General features: G+C 39.6%; 1 protein-coding gene across 1 annotated transcript in view; it reads right to left on the reverse strand.

The window, feature by feature from the left end:
- Positions 1-11,748, reverse strand: part of Rragb (Ras related GTP binding B) — a 33,164-nt gene extending 21,416 nt beyond the window's left edge. The window contains exons 1-5 of the mRNA XM_005358857.2: positions 11,122-11,748; positions 10,303-10,336; positions 7,167-7,266; positions 2,738-2,821; positions 607-673 (exon numbers count right to left, since the gene is read on the reverse strand). Of these exons, the coding sequence (XP_005358914.1) occupies positions 607-673; positions 2,738-2,821; positions 7,167-7,266; positions 10,303-10,336; positions 11,122-11,213 (377 nt within the window). The 5' untranslated portion in view covers positions 11,214-11,748. The remainder of the gene's footprint in view (positions 1-606; positions 674-2,737; positions 2,822-7,166; positions 7,267-10,302; positions 10,337-11,121) is intronic.
- Between the last annotated feature and the right edge of the window lie 5,979 nt (positions 11,749-17,727).

Raw genomic sequence — 17,727 nt, forward strand, 5'->3', positions numbered from 1 at the left:
ACAGAGACTTTGAACATATGCCAGACAAAGAACCTATGCTCTTAATCACTATGCATTCACTACCGCTGCTTCAGCACAGTGATGTATATGAACTCAGCACACAGGCATAGTAAGTGTACATTTGTGTGGGGATTTTTGATGATTGCATTGATTATGAAAGGAAGTGCTCTCTTACTCTCCCAATAATAGGTAACTTGGTCAGATATTATATGCTCAGAATGCAATCTACAAGTGATAAGACTGCCTAGAAGTAATTACCAAAATGACTATAAACAGTCTAGTACAATAAAAATAGCTAAGAACTCAACTCAATACTAGTGTCAATCAACCTGAGGCAGATTTAATTTATGCCACTGCAAAAGAGGGCTGATCTATCCCATATTATATATACTTAGATGGAGCTTAGATTGGAGCTACTTAAATATCTCTTATGTAAAGGGCATTTTCAAAGTTGTACAAAACACATCTTTATTAATCAACTGACAATTCTGAAATATTTTTAGGCAGTGGATCTATGAATATAATAGTTATTCTAGGTAGTTGATTATACTAGATGACATCATTATTGCTATCAGCTTCACAAACAAGTAGGCACATAGTACTTACCCACCACAATCCCACAGGTTCAAAACCAGGTTTCCCAGAAATCGAACATGAGAATGCTCTACATCAACTGGAAGATAAATGTTACAAATCTAGTATTTGCAGTAAAGACCATTAAGATCAGAAAGAGAAAAGAAAACCACTAACCCATGGTGTTTAGAAGGACCAAAGTGGAGTGAAATGCTCAAAGCCATAACAAGAAGGCGATTTTCAGCTTAGTCATGTGGTTTAGTGGCAAGGGAGGCACCTACACTACCCTAAGCTAAAGGATTGCCTTGTGTAAGTAATTTTTAAATTTCAGTAGTTTAGTACCCAAAGCAGAAACATTCCCCAATTATAATATTAATGTTAAGTTTTAACACGTAAGACAGTGACATACACCATTTAACAGATCTTCCCAACCCCACCTTCTTTCTCCAACTTTCCTCAAAAAAATTAAAGACAGAAAACAAACATAAAACATAACAAAACTAACTTCTGTACTGATTTCCTCAGCAGGTGATGACTTTATTGATTTCCTAATTTTGACTCACCTGACCATGCTCAATTCTCTTTGAATCACTTTTAGTATCTCTTAATTTCATTCTTTATTTCATACTCTATCATTCAACATCAAGGAGGGCCCTTACTACCTCATGCCTACACAAGAAAGCCTTACTTACACCATCCATTAGGCTACTGCAAGGTGCATCTTCTTTTTTTTTAAAGATTTATTTATTTATTTATTTATTTATTTATTTATTTATTTATTCATTTATTTATTTATTATGTATACAATATTCTGTCTATATATGTGCTGCAGGCCAGAAGAGGGCACCAGATCTCATTACAGATGGTTGTGAGCCACCATGTGGTTTCTGGGAATTGAACTCAGGACCTTTGGAAGAGCAGGCGGCACTCTTAACCACTGAGCCATCTCTCCAGCCAAAGGTGAATCTTCTTAACACTACTTTGAACATATCACTCCCCATTCAAAACACTTTAAATGGCCCCTACATATTTAATGGTCCTTTACTCAAGGTCCTTCACTTTGGCTTCCAATCTACCTTTATAATCCCCAGAAATTCCCATTAACAAACCCTTTCACTTCAACCTATTATGTTTTATTCATAGTCCTCCCAACCCTACTACCTCCCCACCCCCCAACATATTTCACATTCTGGGGTCGCAAACTTGCTAAATCAGGCCATGTGAGCAAACCTATACCATTTAAGCTAGCTAAACATGATGGTAAACATCTACCATGGGCTCACAGAGGTTGATAGTTACTCAAATCCTGTTCATTTGCCATGCAAAATTACTACTGGCTCAGGTTTACTAGATCTTCAACATTTTAAGTAGTAGCTTGAATTCTAGATTTTTATGAAAACTTTTACAGGAGATTGTAAGTTCAAATCGTTCTAAAACAATGCACAAAGTCAAAGAAAGCACAACCATCGGCCTTCTGCAGCACATAGGCTGTTTGCGACCTCTGCTTAATGGTTCCCTCCTACACCCATTACCTTTTCCATCTTTTGCTACAAAGTGCCATCCCTTCTTCCTTTCAAAGGTAATTCTAAAATCCAAACTAATTCCCACCTCCTCCAAAAGTCCTCCTTGCCTGACAAAAATCCCACTTACCATAAGCTGAACTCATTCAAACATTTATTAAGCAACTACTCTCTGCCAGGCACTAAAAACCTCAAAAAGGAATAATTTTTTACCATGAATATTTTTCACAGTCTAACAATTTTGTTCTATATAATTTATGTGCTAGTCAACTCAGTCACATTGAAATATTTCCTGTGTCTATCCCCAAGCTGTTACCTAAACCAACTGCTATCTACTTTTATACAATTTCATAATATATAGACAAAAACCATGATAATGTACATCATACAGACTGTAAAGTCAAACAGACTTTAGTTTATATGACAGTGCTACCTCTGTATGACATTGCACAAGTCATGAAAGCTTTTAGAATTAGCTTCCACTTCTGTGAAAAGGAAGGAAGGAACATAGTACTGACCTCCTAGGATTGCTATGAGGATTCAAAGAGCTATATACATAAAAGTGCCTGGCACATAGTAGATGCGCAAACTACTTCCCCTTTACCCTTTACTTCCCCCTCCTTGAAAAAGAAATCATATCTTACATGTCTTTGTATTTCCAACAGAGTCTACGAGAGAGTAGGTGCTCAAACTGCTATTAATTTGAAGACTATGTATACGGTCTAGTACTAAAAAAAAAAGGGAAAGAAGTGCTACTGAGAAAGGGAAAGACAATAACAAAAGCAGTGACAGGATTCAGTGACTTAATATGGGGCATATGGGATAGAAATCAGGTTTCTACTCCCATAGCACAGAGTGGACGTTTTAGTCCGTACTTTCTGCAGCATGACACTGTTGACTACTCACTTCTCCTCAAAAATAATTCTCTTCTCTTGGTCTCTGGCATCACATCTACAAACTTATTGGAGGATCCTCCCTCATGGACTCTTATTCTTCTTTCTGTCCCTTAAATGTTAGGGTTCTTTGGGACTCTAACAGTGGCCACCTTCTCATCAAAACATTTTTCCCCAAGACAAAATAACTGTCATATAATATTACTTTATCATCTGGACACTAACTAGGTAACACCAGTACTGATTTCTCAATGTGTTCTGTCTGTACTATAAGCATTCCAAATGGAATCTATTAAATGTAATTCAGCTCTCCTTTCAGTTGGCTCCACCTTGGTGAATGTAACCAGCTGCCTAGTCTAAAACCTCTCATCCTTCGAGTCTTCTTTTCCCTTATAATTCTCTTCAAGTTCCCCAGAAAGTTCTGTTGACTCTGTCACCAAGCATATCCCCCAACATTCTAGCTTTGTACCATATCTACTACCACTACCCTAGTCCAAATCAAGCCCCTGCCATTTCTCAAAGTTTTTTAAAATTATAGAAATTACTTCTCATGGTTCTAAAATCTTGAAAATTCTGAGATCCAGCCACCAGTTCAGTGAAAACTAGCTCTCTGGCTTACAGATGGTACCTTTTTCTACTCTTCCATCACTCTAAACTTCCATCCACACTACACATATAGTAATTCCTCCAAATTGCTGAGTTTTATATCATTCTTTAAAAAGACCATGTCTGTGCATGCATAATTGTATGCACTGTGCAGAGGGTCAGAATGGTAATCTGAGAAGCACTAATGGTGGTTGTCTCTAGGAAAGTGGCTTGACAATAAAAAACAAAATAGACTTTTTATATTTAAATAACGAGTGAAGCTTTCACAAGTATTTTGAATTAAAACTGTAGCTCTGATCATGTTACTTTTTATTGTTTAAAATTCTCTCATAGGTTGACTATCTTATATGTCAAGCTTGGCTTATACGACATTTTACATATAAACCCCATTTCCTGCTTCCGGGTTAAATGTTATATTACTGTGTGTCCCTATGGTTCTTTATAACCTTCCTGCTCTATTATCATGAGAGCAACTCAAAAGAATAAAGAACGGAGCATTGGGGAATCACTTATACTTACGGGGCAGAAAGAAGAAAACATTATGATAAAGATGATCATTTTTAAAAAGCAGGGAAGGTTGGTTAAAGATAAAGGAAGAAAATCAGGGCAATAAAGCATTAAATAAAAAGCCAAGAGAAAAGAATTTTGAGAAGATAGAACATCTTGGAGCCGTCAACAGTGTTTGATATTAAAATACTTCATAATCATTTTAGTGGCAAATTTACCATCCCAACAAATAATTTTAACATCTGCCTAATGAATTAATTACATCATGGTTTCTTCTTTATTTCAAATTTCAAAATGCAGGAGGCTTTAAATTTAACAAAATAAAACAACATATTTTAGGAATGAAAAACCAGGAAAACACTAACACATTTAAGTCAAACAACATTGTAAAAGTAGTACTCTTTTTACTACCTTTATAGAAAATCAGTAGCTGCATCAAAAAGAATAACAAATAAAAAGCAATACACTATATAATCCAAACTTGTCTATACATTTAGCAACAAACACAGATCTGTCTTCATTAGTGACAAACCAGTTTTTGATGATATGCTAAAACATTAATACCAATATTTTTCATTATATTTATACTCTCTTTAAGGAAATTCAGGAAATATTAACCAACCAATATACTACTTTACATATTCTTAGGGGCAAGTGCCCTATCCTACTGACAGTCTGGCAAGAGACACTGCTAGGTATATACTTGTTGAATAAATAGCCTATTCTAATGAACAGAATTATATAATGGGCAACATTATGCTTATAATGCTGTTGAATTATATCAACATTATTTTCAGCAATTTCAATAGTTGTGAAAATCTTGCTATGAAACTATACGTTGGATTCAGGGTCATAAACCAACTGTTGATCAGTTAGAAACAGAAATCAGTGGTACTAAGAAAAGATGTTTCAACGAAATGTGTAGGATTTAAAATAAGAAGAAAAGGTCTTCTAGGAATTGAGTAGTGGAAATATAAACAGGCTGTGTCATAATAAAGAGAAGAGCAGAGACTAATATCCCAAGTCTGACACTTAACTAGCAGAATGTGATTAATTTTTAAGTTAGACTTTCATTACCTATTAGAATAAAGGTAATATGAAAACTAAAGTAAATGAGAGCAAGAACAGAAGTCATAGTACTTCAATAAGCATCTCTACTAAAAACACACAGATAGGAGGCCTATCTATTTAATATGGAAGAGAAAGTTTGAATGTATCAAATCAAGATACAGGAAAACATTTGGACGAGTACACTTTTTAGAGGCTAGAAATCAGCTCAACAAGTGTTACAAGCCATAGGAAACTATCTGGACCATTGTTTTTACAGTAACTGAGATACTTATCAATAAAACTATATATAACTATAAAGGATAAGAACCACATCAAGTGAGAGAATAAGTAGTTACAATGAAAATATGAAGTCCTTTTTTATTATGCATAAGAAAACTAACCCAATGGCTTGGATTCTAAATTAAACATGAGCCATTTAATATAAGGATTCACTACTAAGTTCAAATGATGAACTGTGCAAAAACCAAACGATGTGTACGCTTGAATAAAATGTATGCAAATATGAATTGGGGCTTTTATTACAATTCCGTAAAATGAAGGGTGCTTCAAAACAAGAAGGTAGAGTTTCACCATACTGACAGCAAAGGAATGCCCCAAATAAGAGATGTAGTAGGCCTGCCTTGCTCTGATAAAACCACATTTGCATTCATGTCATATAAGAAAAATAGTGACAAGTTTGAATAAGTCCTTAAAAACATTCAAAATTACGTCAAATGAGGAACCAGAGATGTTTTAAAGTAAGGATAACAAAATTTCGGATGCAGGGAATGAATAAGATAAATTGAGATATTGTGTGTTCTCAAATACATGTAGAGAACAGAATAGAAAAAAAGTAGACTTGGAACTCTATCTAGGAAACAGCTTTCTTTCCTTCTTTCCTTCTTTTCTTCTTTCCTTCCTTCCTTCCTTCTTTCTTTTTTCATTTTTTATGACATGGTTTCTATTTAGCTTTGGTGCGTGTGCTGGAACCAGCTCTATAGACCAGGCTGGCCTCGAATTGACAGAGATCTGCCTGCCTCTGCCTCCCTAGTGCTGGGATTAAATGTGTTGCACCACCACCGCCCAGCGGAAACAGCTTTCTAATCACCAAGTTTCTGCTCAAATTATAGAAGTCTACACTATACACCAACCTCAAACAGAAATAAAGTTCCTATTTCTTTATATCTCAGAGTCTGGAGCATAATGTGCTTAAAAGATGTTTGTTATTCTTAAAATCAGATTGGGACACCTTATAGAACAATGCTAACTTGTCGCTAAACATACTAAAGATGCTAGAAACCCAGGCTGAAATCTCTGAAGTCTAGGCAGAGTGATGCTTTCCTCAGCCAGAAGCCAAGAACAAAGCAGACTTCAGAAATGTTTAGATGCTTCAGAATGAAATAGCAATCTGATTCAGTATAAGGTACTCACAGGATTCTTGATTCATTGTTCTGCTAGCCCAGAAGTCTATACTAATAGTCTAGTCACAAAGTGCTATTAAGTTATTTCCCAACTCAGAGTAGATGTTCCAAAGAGAAGCCATAGGTGTGTAAAGAAAGAGAAATGGCAGAGTGTAGAACTCCTTACCATTCCCAAGTTTTTCTTTTAATAAGGACAAGGACCAACTCCTGCATTAAAAACATCTTCAGTTTTACTGTATGCTAGCTAATGCCTATAATGTTCCTCTTAGTATAAAAAGTTACAAACAAACATTCTCCCCACAAAATAAGCAGGCAAAGGGTCCCTATTCTTGCCTAAGAAACAGCAGGATACACAAAAAGTTAGCTAAGTACATCCCATTTTGCAAGCAACCTAGAAAAGAGAGCAGCTCCCAAGGATAGTGAGAAATAATAACCAGAATTAGGCCACGCATTCTGAGGAGAAATGCAAAAAGGGAAAGCATGCTCCAAAGCAAATTCATCAACCTGTGCATTCCGAAGCTGCTGCAATCAAGTGTGTTATGCAGATTATTAATAGCCAAGGTCACCTTGCTTTACAATAAGATGAAACATCTTACTTGTTGCACCAAGGCGACGTGTGTCTCTGGCAATATAATTGGCAAAGATAATAGACCTCATGCTGGTCTTACCAGATCCACTTTTACCCATTAACAGCACCTAAAGACAAAGGAAAAATGTTAGTAATCTAGAGAAAATCTAGTGTAAAGGGATCCATTTGTCCTCTGTAGCTGGCATTTTACTGAAGTGTAAGTACCAATGAGCAGTATGGACACCTGTAATTAGTTCAACTCTTCCCCAAATAACATTCCAAATGCCAAGCACTTACCTGCTACCAGGTGCACATCATTTTAGCAATACAATGTCAATGAGTTTATTATTATGCATAATATTTTTTAAAGATTTATTTCTATTATTCTAATTTTGCATATGTGTGTGGGAGGTATGTGCACAAGAATGAATGCAAGTACCTGCAGATATCAGAGATGTGAGGTCCCCTAGGAGCTGCAATGACAGGCAGTTTTAAGGCCACCTGATGGGGTTGCTGGGAATCAAACTCAGGTAGGTCCTCAGGAAGAGCAGTATATGCTCTTAACCACTAAGCCATCTCTGCAGTTCCTTGTTATTATACATAATATTTATTTAGAACAATGTTAGAAAAATGCCATCTTGCTGGAGAGATGTTTCAGCAGTTAAGAGCACTGAGTGCTCTCCCACAGGACCCAGGTTCAATTCCCAGGACCTACATGGCAGCTAACAACTGTTACTATAGTTCCAGGGGATCTGACACCCTCCCACAGACAACAGAAAAATAAATAATGCACATAAAAATAAATCTTGAAAGAGCAAATAATTAAGATAATTTTTAAAAAAGAAAACTATCATCTTAATAGGAAACTAACCCTATTCTCCAATAATTCAAGGTTGTACATACATTGACCCAACTAGCAGCTTTCAGAGTAACTGAAAAGCTCCTCCTACTTCTCTGTTCAAGATCAGTTCTTTTCACTCCAGCCCATGATCTCATCCCTTTCGCATCTTTCTATAACTTTTTTCAATCAGTTTTTTGTCTTTTCTTTTTAACTTTCCTATGTCCTACAAAATTGGGCACTTAAAATTACACACAAGGTCATTCTTGGTTTAGCTTATCTGCTTGTCTTCACCTCCTGATTCTCCTAGCCCAGAACTGTTAGTATCCAGTCACATTTAACTGAATGGCATATAGTCTCTTTGTTTCCAGCCCCCTAGGGAGTCCTGACTATGTCTGTATTGACTCTGTATTCACTCTACCATCCTTTAGTCTTCTTTCAACTAAGTCCCACTTATCCTTCAACACTTGCTTTAACAATCATCTCAGGAATTTTCTCTGGAGCTGGGGATGTGCCTCAGTACTAGGGTATTTACCTCCTACAAGTGAAACCCTGGGTTCAATCCCCAGTATCCTCCCCATAGTTTCTCTGACCCAAATGCCTTAGGCCAGTGGTTCTCAACCTGTGGGGTGTGACCCCCACAGGGTGTTTGAATGACCCTTTCACAGAGGTTGCCTAAGACCATTGGAAAACACAGTTATTTACATAATGATTCATAACAGCAGCAAAATTACAATTTTGAAGTAGCAACAAAAATAATTTTAGGTTTTGGGGGTCACTACAACATGAGGAACAGTACCAAAGGGTCAAGGCATTAGGAAGGTTGAGAACCACTGCCTTAGGCTGACTTAGGTATCTTGCCTGCCCTCTAGTGGTCCTACTATATCACTGCAGACCATAAAGCTCTGTAGTCCCTTGTTTTGGGAACTCTTCTCAGGACTTCAAACTGTTGAAGGACAGAGGGAGTCTCTTTGTATCCTTTGTGCCCTTTTTTTTTATCTCCAGTGCCTAATATGTAACAAAAGCTTGAAGTATTTTCATCAAAAAATGAACAAGCCATTAAAACTAAAATGCAATGACAACTGTCTGAAAGCAAGACCTGATACACATCTTTCTTGTGTTAGGATTTAACCTGTGAATAATGCCACACATTCTTGCACTAAATGACTTTCAAATAGACAAGATCTCCCGGGTAAACTGGGGTGGGGGTGGATAGGGGGGAACTGTAGGGAGATGAGAACATCAGGGACCAGGATGGTCGAGTTGGGGGAGGGATGGAGAGGGAGAGCAATGAAAGCAACATCTTGATAGAAGGAGCAATTATGAAGTTAGAGAGAACCCTGGGGCTAGGGAAACTGCCAGGAAACCACAAGGATGATCCCAGTTAAGACTCCTAGCAATAGTGGAGTGGGTACCTAAACTGGCCTTCCCCTGTGATCAGATTGAGGAATACCCTAATTGTCATCATAGAACCTTCATCTAGTAACTGATGGAAGCAGAAGTAGAGATCCACAGCCAAGCACTGGGCTGAGCTCCCCGGAGTCCAGTGAAAGAAAGGGAGGAGGGTTAAATGAGCGGGGAGCAGGGGGTCGAGATCATGATGGGGAAGCCCACAGAGACTGCTGACACTTCGGACAGAAAGCTGGAAAGCCTGTATGGGACCAAACTAGGCCCTCTGAATGTGGGTAACTGTTGTGTGGCTTGGTTTTTCTGTGGGGCCCGTGGCAGTGGGACCAGGATTTATCCCTGGAACATGAACTGACTTTTTGGTGGGTTACCATGCTCAGTCTTGATACAGGGGGGAGGGGCCTGGTCCTTGGTGTGCCAGGCTTTGTTGACTCACCACAGGAGGCCTTACCCTTTCTGTGGCTTGAATGGAGAGTGGGGGAGGGGGAGAGGAGGAGGGGAGGGAAGAGAAAGTGTGGTTGGTGTGCAGAATAAATAAAAAATTTAAAAAGACTTTCAAAGAGTTCTTCTAAACACAAAAATGATGAAATACAATTCTCATAACCGTCTCATTTTCAAATGAAAGGGATACCTAGTCTCTACCTTTAGTCCCAATATATTTTATTGAAATGTCTGATTACAAGGAACATTAATGAAATATAAGGAAATTAATGAAAATGGATTTATTCAATCCAACAATTTATAGCTTTACCTCCCTAAGAAAATGTAACTGCTTAGCCAGTCTAAAATTAATATGGAAGTTTTCCCGTCCTTTGCAAAAAAATGTAATTGAAAACAATAATATAGGAAAAGACAGATTTCCTGGACTGTGACTTCTTACCTTTTTCTTCATGTTTCTAATGTACCTAACACATCTTACCTTTTTCTTCATGGCTGCGTTTGGCATTGCCCACCTGTAGATATAAACCAAAAGACAGTGTTTCCATGACCTAATTGCCTTAGGAATTTGTTTAAAAAAAGGGCAAGTAAACGGAGAGAAGCAGAAGAACACTGTTTAAAACAGCTAAGTACGCAGGGGACCTCGTTTCATAAGTCTTCATTTTTCTAAATTATAAAACTGGGTCTATGTTCCCTGCTTCCTTCGTTAGCTCAGGAGATGCTTCCTGGGAAGACATATTTAGAAATAAAAACAATTTAAATTCAAGATCTGGTATTTGTCATAAAACTAACACAATACTCTGTGCACTTCTATAAGTCAAACAATATTTTTAATTTGAATACTATGTTTTTAATTTAGCTCATTTTCAAAACTGGAAGCATCTTTGGACCTTCAATCGTCCTTCCAAGCTGCATTTCATTCATTAAAGGCACCAAGTACACATAACGCAGCTCGCAAACAGGCATATCAAACTATACGTCATTGGTCAGTAAATGTCCTCTCCCCCTTTTTATCACTAACGAGGTGATATCTATCACCAAATCACCTTTGTAGAAAACGCAAAACAACTCAGAACTGCCTCAATTAGAGCACTACGCAGAAACCAGGAATCTCAGCTTCAGGCAAAGGGCTGTTTCTGGTCTCCGTTTTTCTCTATCATCAAGGGCATGATATCAATCAACCATGCGGGTAAATTACAGCAATTTATCCCTGGAGCTTAGGGGTTGTTGCCGTTCGCAATACTCTTTCCAATTAGCACACCCTCCCTCCTAGGTACAACATAATATACCCTTCACCCACCCAAGCGATCCTTCCGGTTCCCCGAGTGGAGGCTCCACTCTTGGGCCCAGATTCTCTTTCTCCGTCTTTTTCTCGGAGTCAGATTCTTCCATCGCGCAACAAGTCCTTCACAGTGCCTTCTAAATGCGCAGTACTCTTGTCTTCCAGCTCACCTCCTCAACTGCCTCTGCTCACTGCCCGCGGCCCTGGGCCTGCTCTAGCCCTGCCTCCGCCTTTGTCCACTGGGGGGCCGCGTTTCCCACAGTTACCCTTACCGCCCCGAACTTAGTCTCCAGCACGGCCGAGCAGGCCAGCCCAAAGGGACCAGCGACTCGCGGCGTGCGAAGAAGAGATAGAGGGGAGGGAGGGCAAGGTGGCTGAGGAGTTGGTCCCGAGTTGGGGCCTCACTCCCCAAGGGCTCCAGACCCAAAGGGAACTTGGTCCGCCTCAGCGCAGCCCGCAAAAGCTGAGCTAACGGAACGAGCTGACCCGAGCTGCAGAAGCAAAGCGGTCACCGCCTGGGGGCTCTTCCCAAGCTCGCCACCAGTGAGAATCCGCCTGAGGCCGCCTTGACTTCTGCGCCCGCCCTTCAGGAGCGCAGAAGCCTCACCGCAGCCACGCTACTGCAGGCCAGGATCACGTGGGAACCTGCCGTAGTCCCGGCCGGTCACGTGCCGCTATCCTGGGGGGCTGGGGGCGCTGGGGAGAATACCATAGAGACGGCTCTAGGGAAGCCAGAGTGCCGCCCGCCGTCACGTGGCCCGGGCTCGCATTTCCGCGCCACAGGCCCTAAAGGCGGCCTGCAAGCGCTGGGAAACTGGCGGACGTGGCCCCGCCCACCCGCTGCTCAGAGTTAAAGGAGAAGGTTGCAATTTCAGTAGCAGCAAGGTACCTGTTTTCAGGGCTGCTCAGGTTTAGGAGTGTGTGTAGAAAAGGCTATTGTGGTAACTTTTCCTTCCGTTAGCCCTTATGGCAGTTCTAATCATTTTAAAAAATTAGTACATCTAAAGTGCTTTAAACTGTCGTTCACATAGAAAATTCTCAATAAATTGTTATTGCCAGGACCAAAAACACACACAGGGTGTAGCACATTCACCACTTAGCTTTAAAAAGTTGCAAATGTGTTTTTAAATTTTCTGATTAACATGTAATATTTGTTCATACAGAATTTAGTGTGGAAACTAAATTCTCATAAGAGAATGTCCTCTCATAAGAAGTTAGGAAAGCACAAAACTGATAAGCAACCATGTTTCATAGCTAAATTCTATTCATAATTAAAGAAAAAATATTCCTCATCTTTCCCAAGATGCTCCTGAAAATTAATAAGAGAGGAATACTTCTAAATGCCCCTTGGCAATAATGGAAGTAGTTCATAAATTTTCTACTTATCAAAATATATTTGTGTGTGTATGTGTGTGTGTAATTTAGAAACAAAAATACCTATTCACGGCTGGGTGTTGGTGGCACACCCTTTTAATCCAGCAGTCGGAAGATAGGCAGGTGGATCTTAATTAGAGGCCAGCCTGGTCTACAAAGCAAGTTCTGGGAAAGTCAGGGCTACACAAAGAAACCCTGTCTTGAAAAACTAAACCAAAAAGACGAAAAAAACCAAACCAAAGCAAAAAAACTCCATTCACCCTATAAGGCGTTTGAGTATAAGACTTATTAATATATTATGAGCTTTTTCATTTTCCTTTCCAGATGTAATGACTATCCTGGATTTTGGTAAATCTCAGTTCACTCCTGTTTTTATCATATGTGTATCTAGCCCCAGAGTGATGCAATAGTTGGTTTTTATGGCTTACCTATGTGTATTCTATCTTGATTTGATTGAATTTACTTAATCGGAAGATTTATGTTCTTCATAAAATTATCATCACCCCATCACATTGTATGTACTGTAAACATATACAATATTGTGATGATTGATTTTAATTGCCAGGTTGAAAAATGTAGAATCACCTGAGAGATTGCCTTCTGAGTAATAATCTCTGGGATTATCTTAACTATGTTAACCAAGATGAGATGACTGGCGCTTAAGTGGGTGGCACCGGTCCCTAGACGACATGTCATGAACTGTAGGAGTGAAGAAAGGGAGCCAAGCACTAGCATGTGTGCATCTGTTGTTCTCCCTTATGACTGTGGATGGATGATGAGCAGCTCTGTCATACTCTTGCCACCATGGCTTCCCCACCATAACTGTACCATGAAACTCTGATCCAAACAAAATGAACAGACCCTTTCTCCCTTAAGTTGCTTTTGTCAGAGTATTTTATCTCCAATCCAGAAAAGAAACTGAGACAGATGCCTTTCAACGAAAAAGAGAAATACGTTAGCTGTAAATAGGACGACTTTAGCGTACATATATTAAAACTTTGGGCATTTAAAGAGCAGCACACTAAATTTGTACTTTACAGATAGTAATCTGAGGAAGAGAGAAGTGAAAATAGTTGCTTATATTTCAACTACTGTTTGCAGGAAGAACAAATTCCAACCAAGCTCTCTTAAACTCTCTTACTATGAACACTGACTTATTGTTACAAAGGAAAAAATGACCTAAGGCAGAATGGTTCTTGGCCCAAAAGACCCAACGTCCTCTCTCTTTGAATGTCTGAGAGCCCTGGGGCATAAACTTGTGAGGACCTGAGAGGATCATTTAAGAAGAAACACTCTGTCAGTCCGTGGTACATAGTATGAGATCGCATCTATGTCAAAGTGCTCTGAGGAAGTGGTGAAAAGATGCCAATAGAAAGAACCCAACCTGGATTCATGCTTTCCATGGGAGAAAGCACCTCAAGAAAACTGATTAATTCCCATAAAGGATTCAGAGCTTCGGTTTTCCTAGAATCCCTGACATAGATAATGTAAGATCACGTGCTCATCTAAAAAAGAGTTCTTGCTGGTGAGATAGATGGACGGACCTGTTATCCAGATGCTCAGGAGACTGATGCAGAAGGATCCTCGCCTGAGTGTCGTAGCATGACTTTTTCCTCTGGGAAGCTGGTGAAGCCTGGCATTTCGCCCTTGACTCGGTGTATACCCAAGAGCAGGAAGAGAGCTGAAATCAGGCGTAGTTCCTCTCAGTCTCTTTGGGCTTGTGCTCCTGGCTGTTACTGTGATGGCCAGAGCTCTCAGGTTGCTCAAGGTCCCCCCAGCATGTGCCTATGGGAACCATAGTAGCTCCTATCACCCTACCAGTAAGGGGCACTGAGCATACATAGTGCAGTGGGGAGGGGATGGTGGAAATCTTATGGGCACCTGCATTTAATCCTGGCCATGTCATGGGTCTACATGCTGCTGGCCACGCTGCCTGTGTTACAGAGAAAGGCTGATCTGGTTTAGGAACGCAGTATTTGCAATCTCTGCTGTGTTACAGCACACATACCCTACAGAGCAAGGCGCTAAGTGGGCTCCATTCACAATCACTCTTACTGACAGATTGGGTTTAGGCAGTTAATCCCTTAGCCAGTGCAATAGGCTCTCCAGGTTCCCACAGAGGGGGAGAATGCAGGAATTTCTGACCCATTCAATAGCCAGCTCACACAATAGCTCCTTGTTGAGATAACTTCTGGCTCCAGCACCCTGGTGGCTCACTGGGAGATGATGTAAGGTCCTTTCCCAAGGCAATTATTGTGCATTTTTCACAATGTTTGTAGAAGTGGGCTGCAATTTTGTGAGGACTTAGACACTTTCGAGTCGCCAGCATGCACACTGGGAGAGTTTACTGGGAGTCTGCCTCTTCCCTGCAAAGGGTAGTCTTCACTTCCTGCAGCTGTGAAGCTTGAGTACCAAACGTCAGGATGTTTTCTTTCTCTTTTTACGATTCCTTAGGTCTAAGAATATTAGAAAGTTACACCACCTTCTTGTTGACTTTCCCCATAGTCATTCATCTCAAAATGTGGCTATAGATCTTCGATCTCCTTATGAAGGAAAAAGTCACTGCTGAGTACTTTAATTCATCCATCTTGATTTTCAAAGTTGAAACAGTTAATTTTTTTTTGTCTCTTTGTCTGACTCCTCCAGAATTTGGAAGCTCTTACTGAATATAATTATGCTAATGGCAAGGTAACTTGGCATAAGAAGAGGCAACAAGAGTCTCTCTTCATTGTTACCTGGATCTAATTGGACAGTTGTTAGATTGTCAAGTTTTCAACTGCTATGTCAGGTTTGAGAACAAAACTCGTTTAATTTGATAAGAGCATGCAGTTTTAGTGACTTAAGGTTGCCTTTCTGGGATCAATTTTTCGAAAGCTCTACTGAGAAAGTCAGAATGGCACCAAGCTTACAAGGCCCCCAAAATTTCAAGTATGTAAATAAAGTCACTCCCAGGTGGGTCCAACCAGCTGAGTATGTTTGGGGACTTTGAAAGAGATTTTTCTCAAATGTGTAAGGATTGTGGGGGAAATGTGTGTCAATGATTGTGCGAGCTAGCATCCAAAAAGTTTCACGTTTCACCTGGGAACCCACATGAAGCCTGCTAGAAGAGGAAAAAGTATGAGACTCACTCTAATAAGGTCACTGCTGGGATTTTGTAAGCAAGAATAATGTTTCTTTGAGATTATTTTTTATTAAAAAATGGAGGGAAGACTAAAGAGCTATTTTGTATTTCAATGGGAAATTGCTCATTGTGTCATTTCGGTTGTCAAAAATTGAGCATTGTTTATTTTCTGAGTCACCTCGAAACTCTCGGACTGTAAGAACTGGAAAGCACAGTGCACGCGTGTCCTTTAGGCCCAGGGATAATGAGCTCTCCCATCCCTAGTTTGAAAAAACACTTGCAGTTCATCTTAGTGTTCCTTTAATGATACAAATCTGAGGTTTGACTTTGCCTTAGAAACAACTGTAACATGTGAGGTTTTCTTAATGAATGAGGAAAAAAATTACATGTGTGTGCAGGTGTGTGGCCAGAAGTCAACCCCAGGTGTCGTTCCTCAGAAGCCTGAGACTAAACTTCTAATGGCAACTGCGATTCGCTGGCTTGAGCCTCTGGAATCTGCCTGTTTCTACCTCCTTAGTGCTGGGAGAATAAGCATGCACTACTGTGCCTAGTGTTTTTAGGTGTGTGTTGGGGGATTGAACTCATGTCTTCTTTCTTGCATGACAAACACCTGATTGAATGAGCTATCTTCCCAGCCCCGATATATATTTTAAATTTTTCTTTTCTTTTTGAGGTAGAATGTGGTGTGTTCCAGGCTGGCCCTGAACTCACCATATAGCCAAAGATGAAACTGAATTTCTAATCTTTTTGCCTCCAACTCCTGAGTGTCAGCAATATAGGCATGTGCCGCCACACCACACCAGTTGTATGAACTGCTAGGGCTTGAATCCAGGACTTTGTGCATGCTAGGCAGCTACTACCAACTGAGGTATGTTCTAAGCCAGACTTGGTCATTTTGTATTTGTGTTAGATTCATGTTTTATCTATTCTGAAAGATTGAATAAATAAGTTTTAGAATTGTTGTGAAATGGTCAAAATTTAATTTCTTATATATTTTCGGGCCATTTCTATTCTGCATGATTGATATCTTCCTATCTACTGTCCAGATGACAGAATTAAGAATTCAAGCTTGTTTCCTCACTAAAGCACTCACACGACTTAGAGGATCTGCTGTGAGGTCTTTTAGCTGTTTTAAAAGATAATTGGGCCAGTCTTATCTTTCTCTATTTTGTCTGTAATAAGCTGGACAAGAAGTCTAGACATTTTCATTCCTTTGTCAAAGAGAGAAGCCAGCTACTGGGCCAGGGTGACCTCTAGGCAAGAACATGTAATTATGTGTGCGGTAATAAATTCTGAGGATGAATCAGGATGTATCATGTAGCAGGCCACTTCAGATAACTGCTCCATGTAATGTACTTTCCAGAAGTTAATTCTATTTTCATTTTACAGGTGACACGAAAGTGGTTTTCAAATACTTTGTTTATAGAAGTAAAATAGTCATTGACAATTGGCCAATGTATGCTATCAGACTAACCTTAGTGGAGCAAACCCTCTTCCATTTCTCTTTGTTTTACCTTTCCTAAGGCACCAGGCAATTTGTCATGAAATAAAAATTAGGTCTTTTTGTCTAAATCCCAGCAGGTCGGCTGAATAGAAAAAAATGAAAATGATGTCTAGTTCCATTATCCATTTTATCTTTTTAGAACCAGGAATGGTTAGCTGCTTACTGTTTTTATTTATTTATTGTTTTTGTTTTTTTTCCTTTCAAGACACAGTTTCTCTGTGTAGCTTTGATGCCTTTCCTGGAACTAGCTTTTATAGACTAGACTGGTCTCAAACTCAGCGAGATCTGCCTGCCTCTGCCTCCCGAGTGCTGGGATTAAAGGTGTGCACCACCACTGCCTGGCTCTGCTTGCTATTTTAATCAAGACAGAACGGTTAGCAAAAGAAAGCAGAAAGATTTATGGTGCTTGAAGGTGCACTGAACTCCAGGTTTCAAGCATACAAGTTATTCTTTTTCAAAAATGTCTTGTTGCAGCGCCGTTGACAATGACTTTGGCTGTCATTATTTAATTTGATATTTGACTAATTATATGCTCCAAAGTCATCCTTAGTGACAGCCACAAGGCATTATGGGTGTTCAGACACAGGCTCCACAATGAGAAGAAACACCTATGTTGTCTCCAAGA

This window comes from Microtus ochrogaster, chromosome X (assembly GCF_000317375.1).
Source record: "Microtus ochrogaster isolate Prairie Vole_2 chromosome X, MicOch1.0, whole genome shotgun sequence".
NCBI classification, from domain to species: Eukaryota; Metazoa; Chordata; class Mammalia; order Rodentia; family Cricetidae; genus Microtus; species Microtus ochrogaster.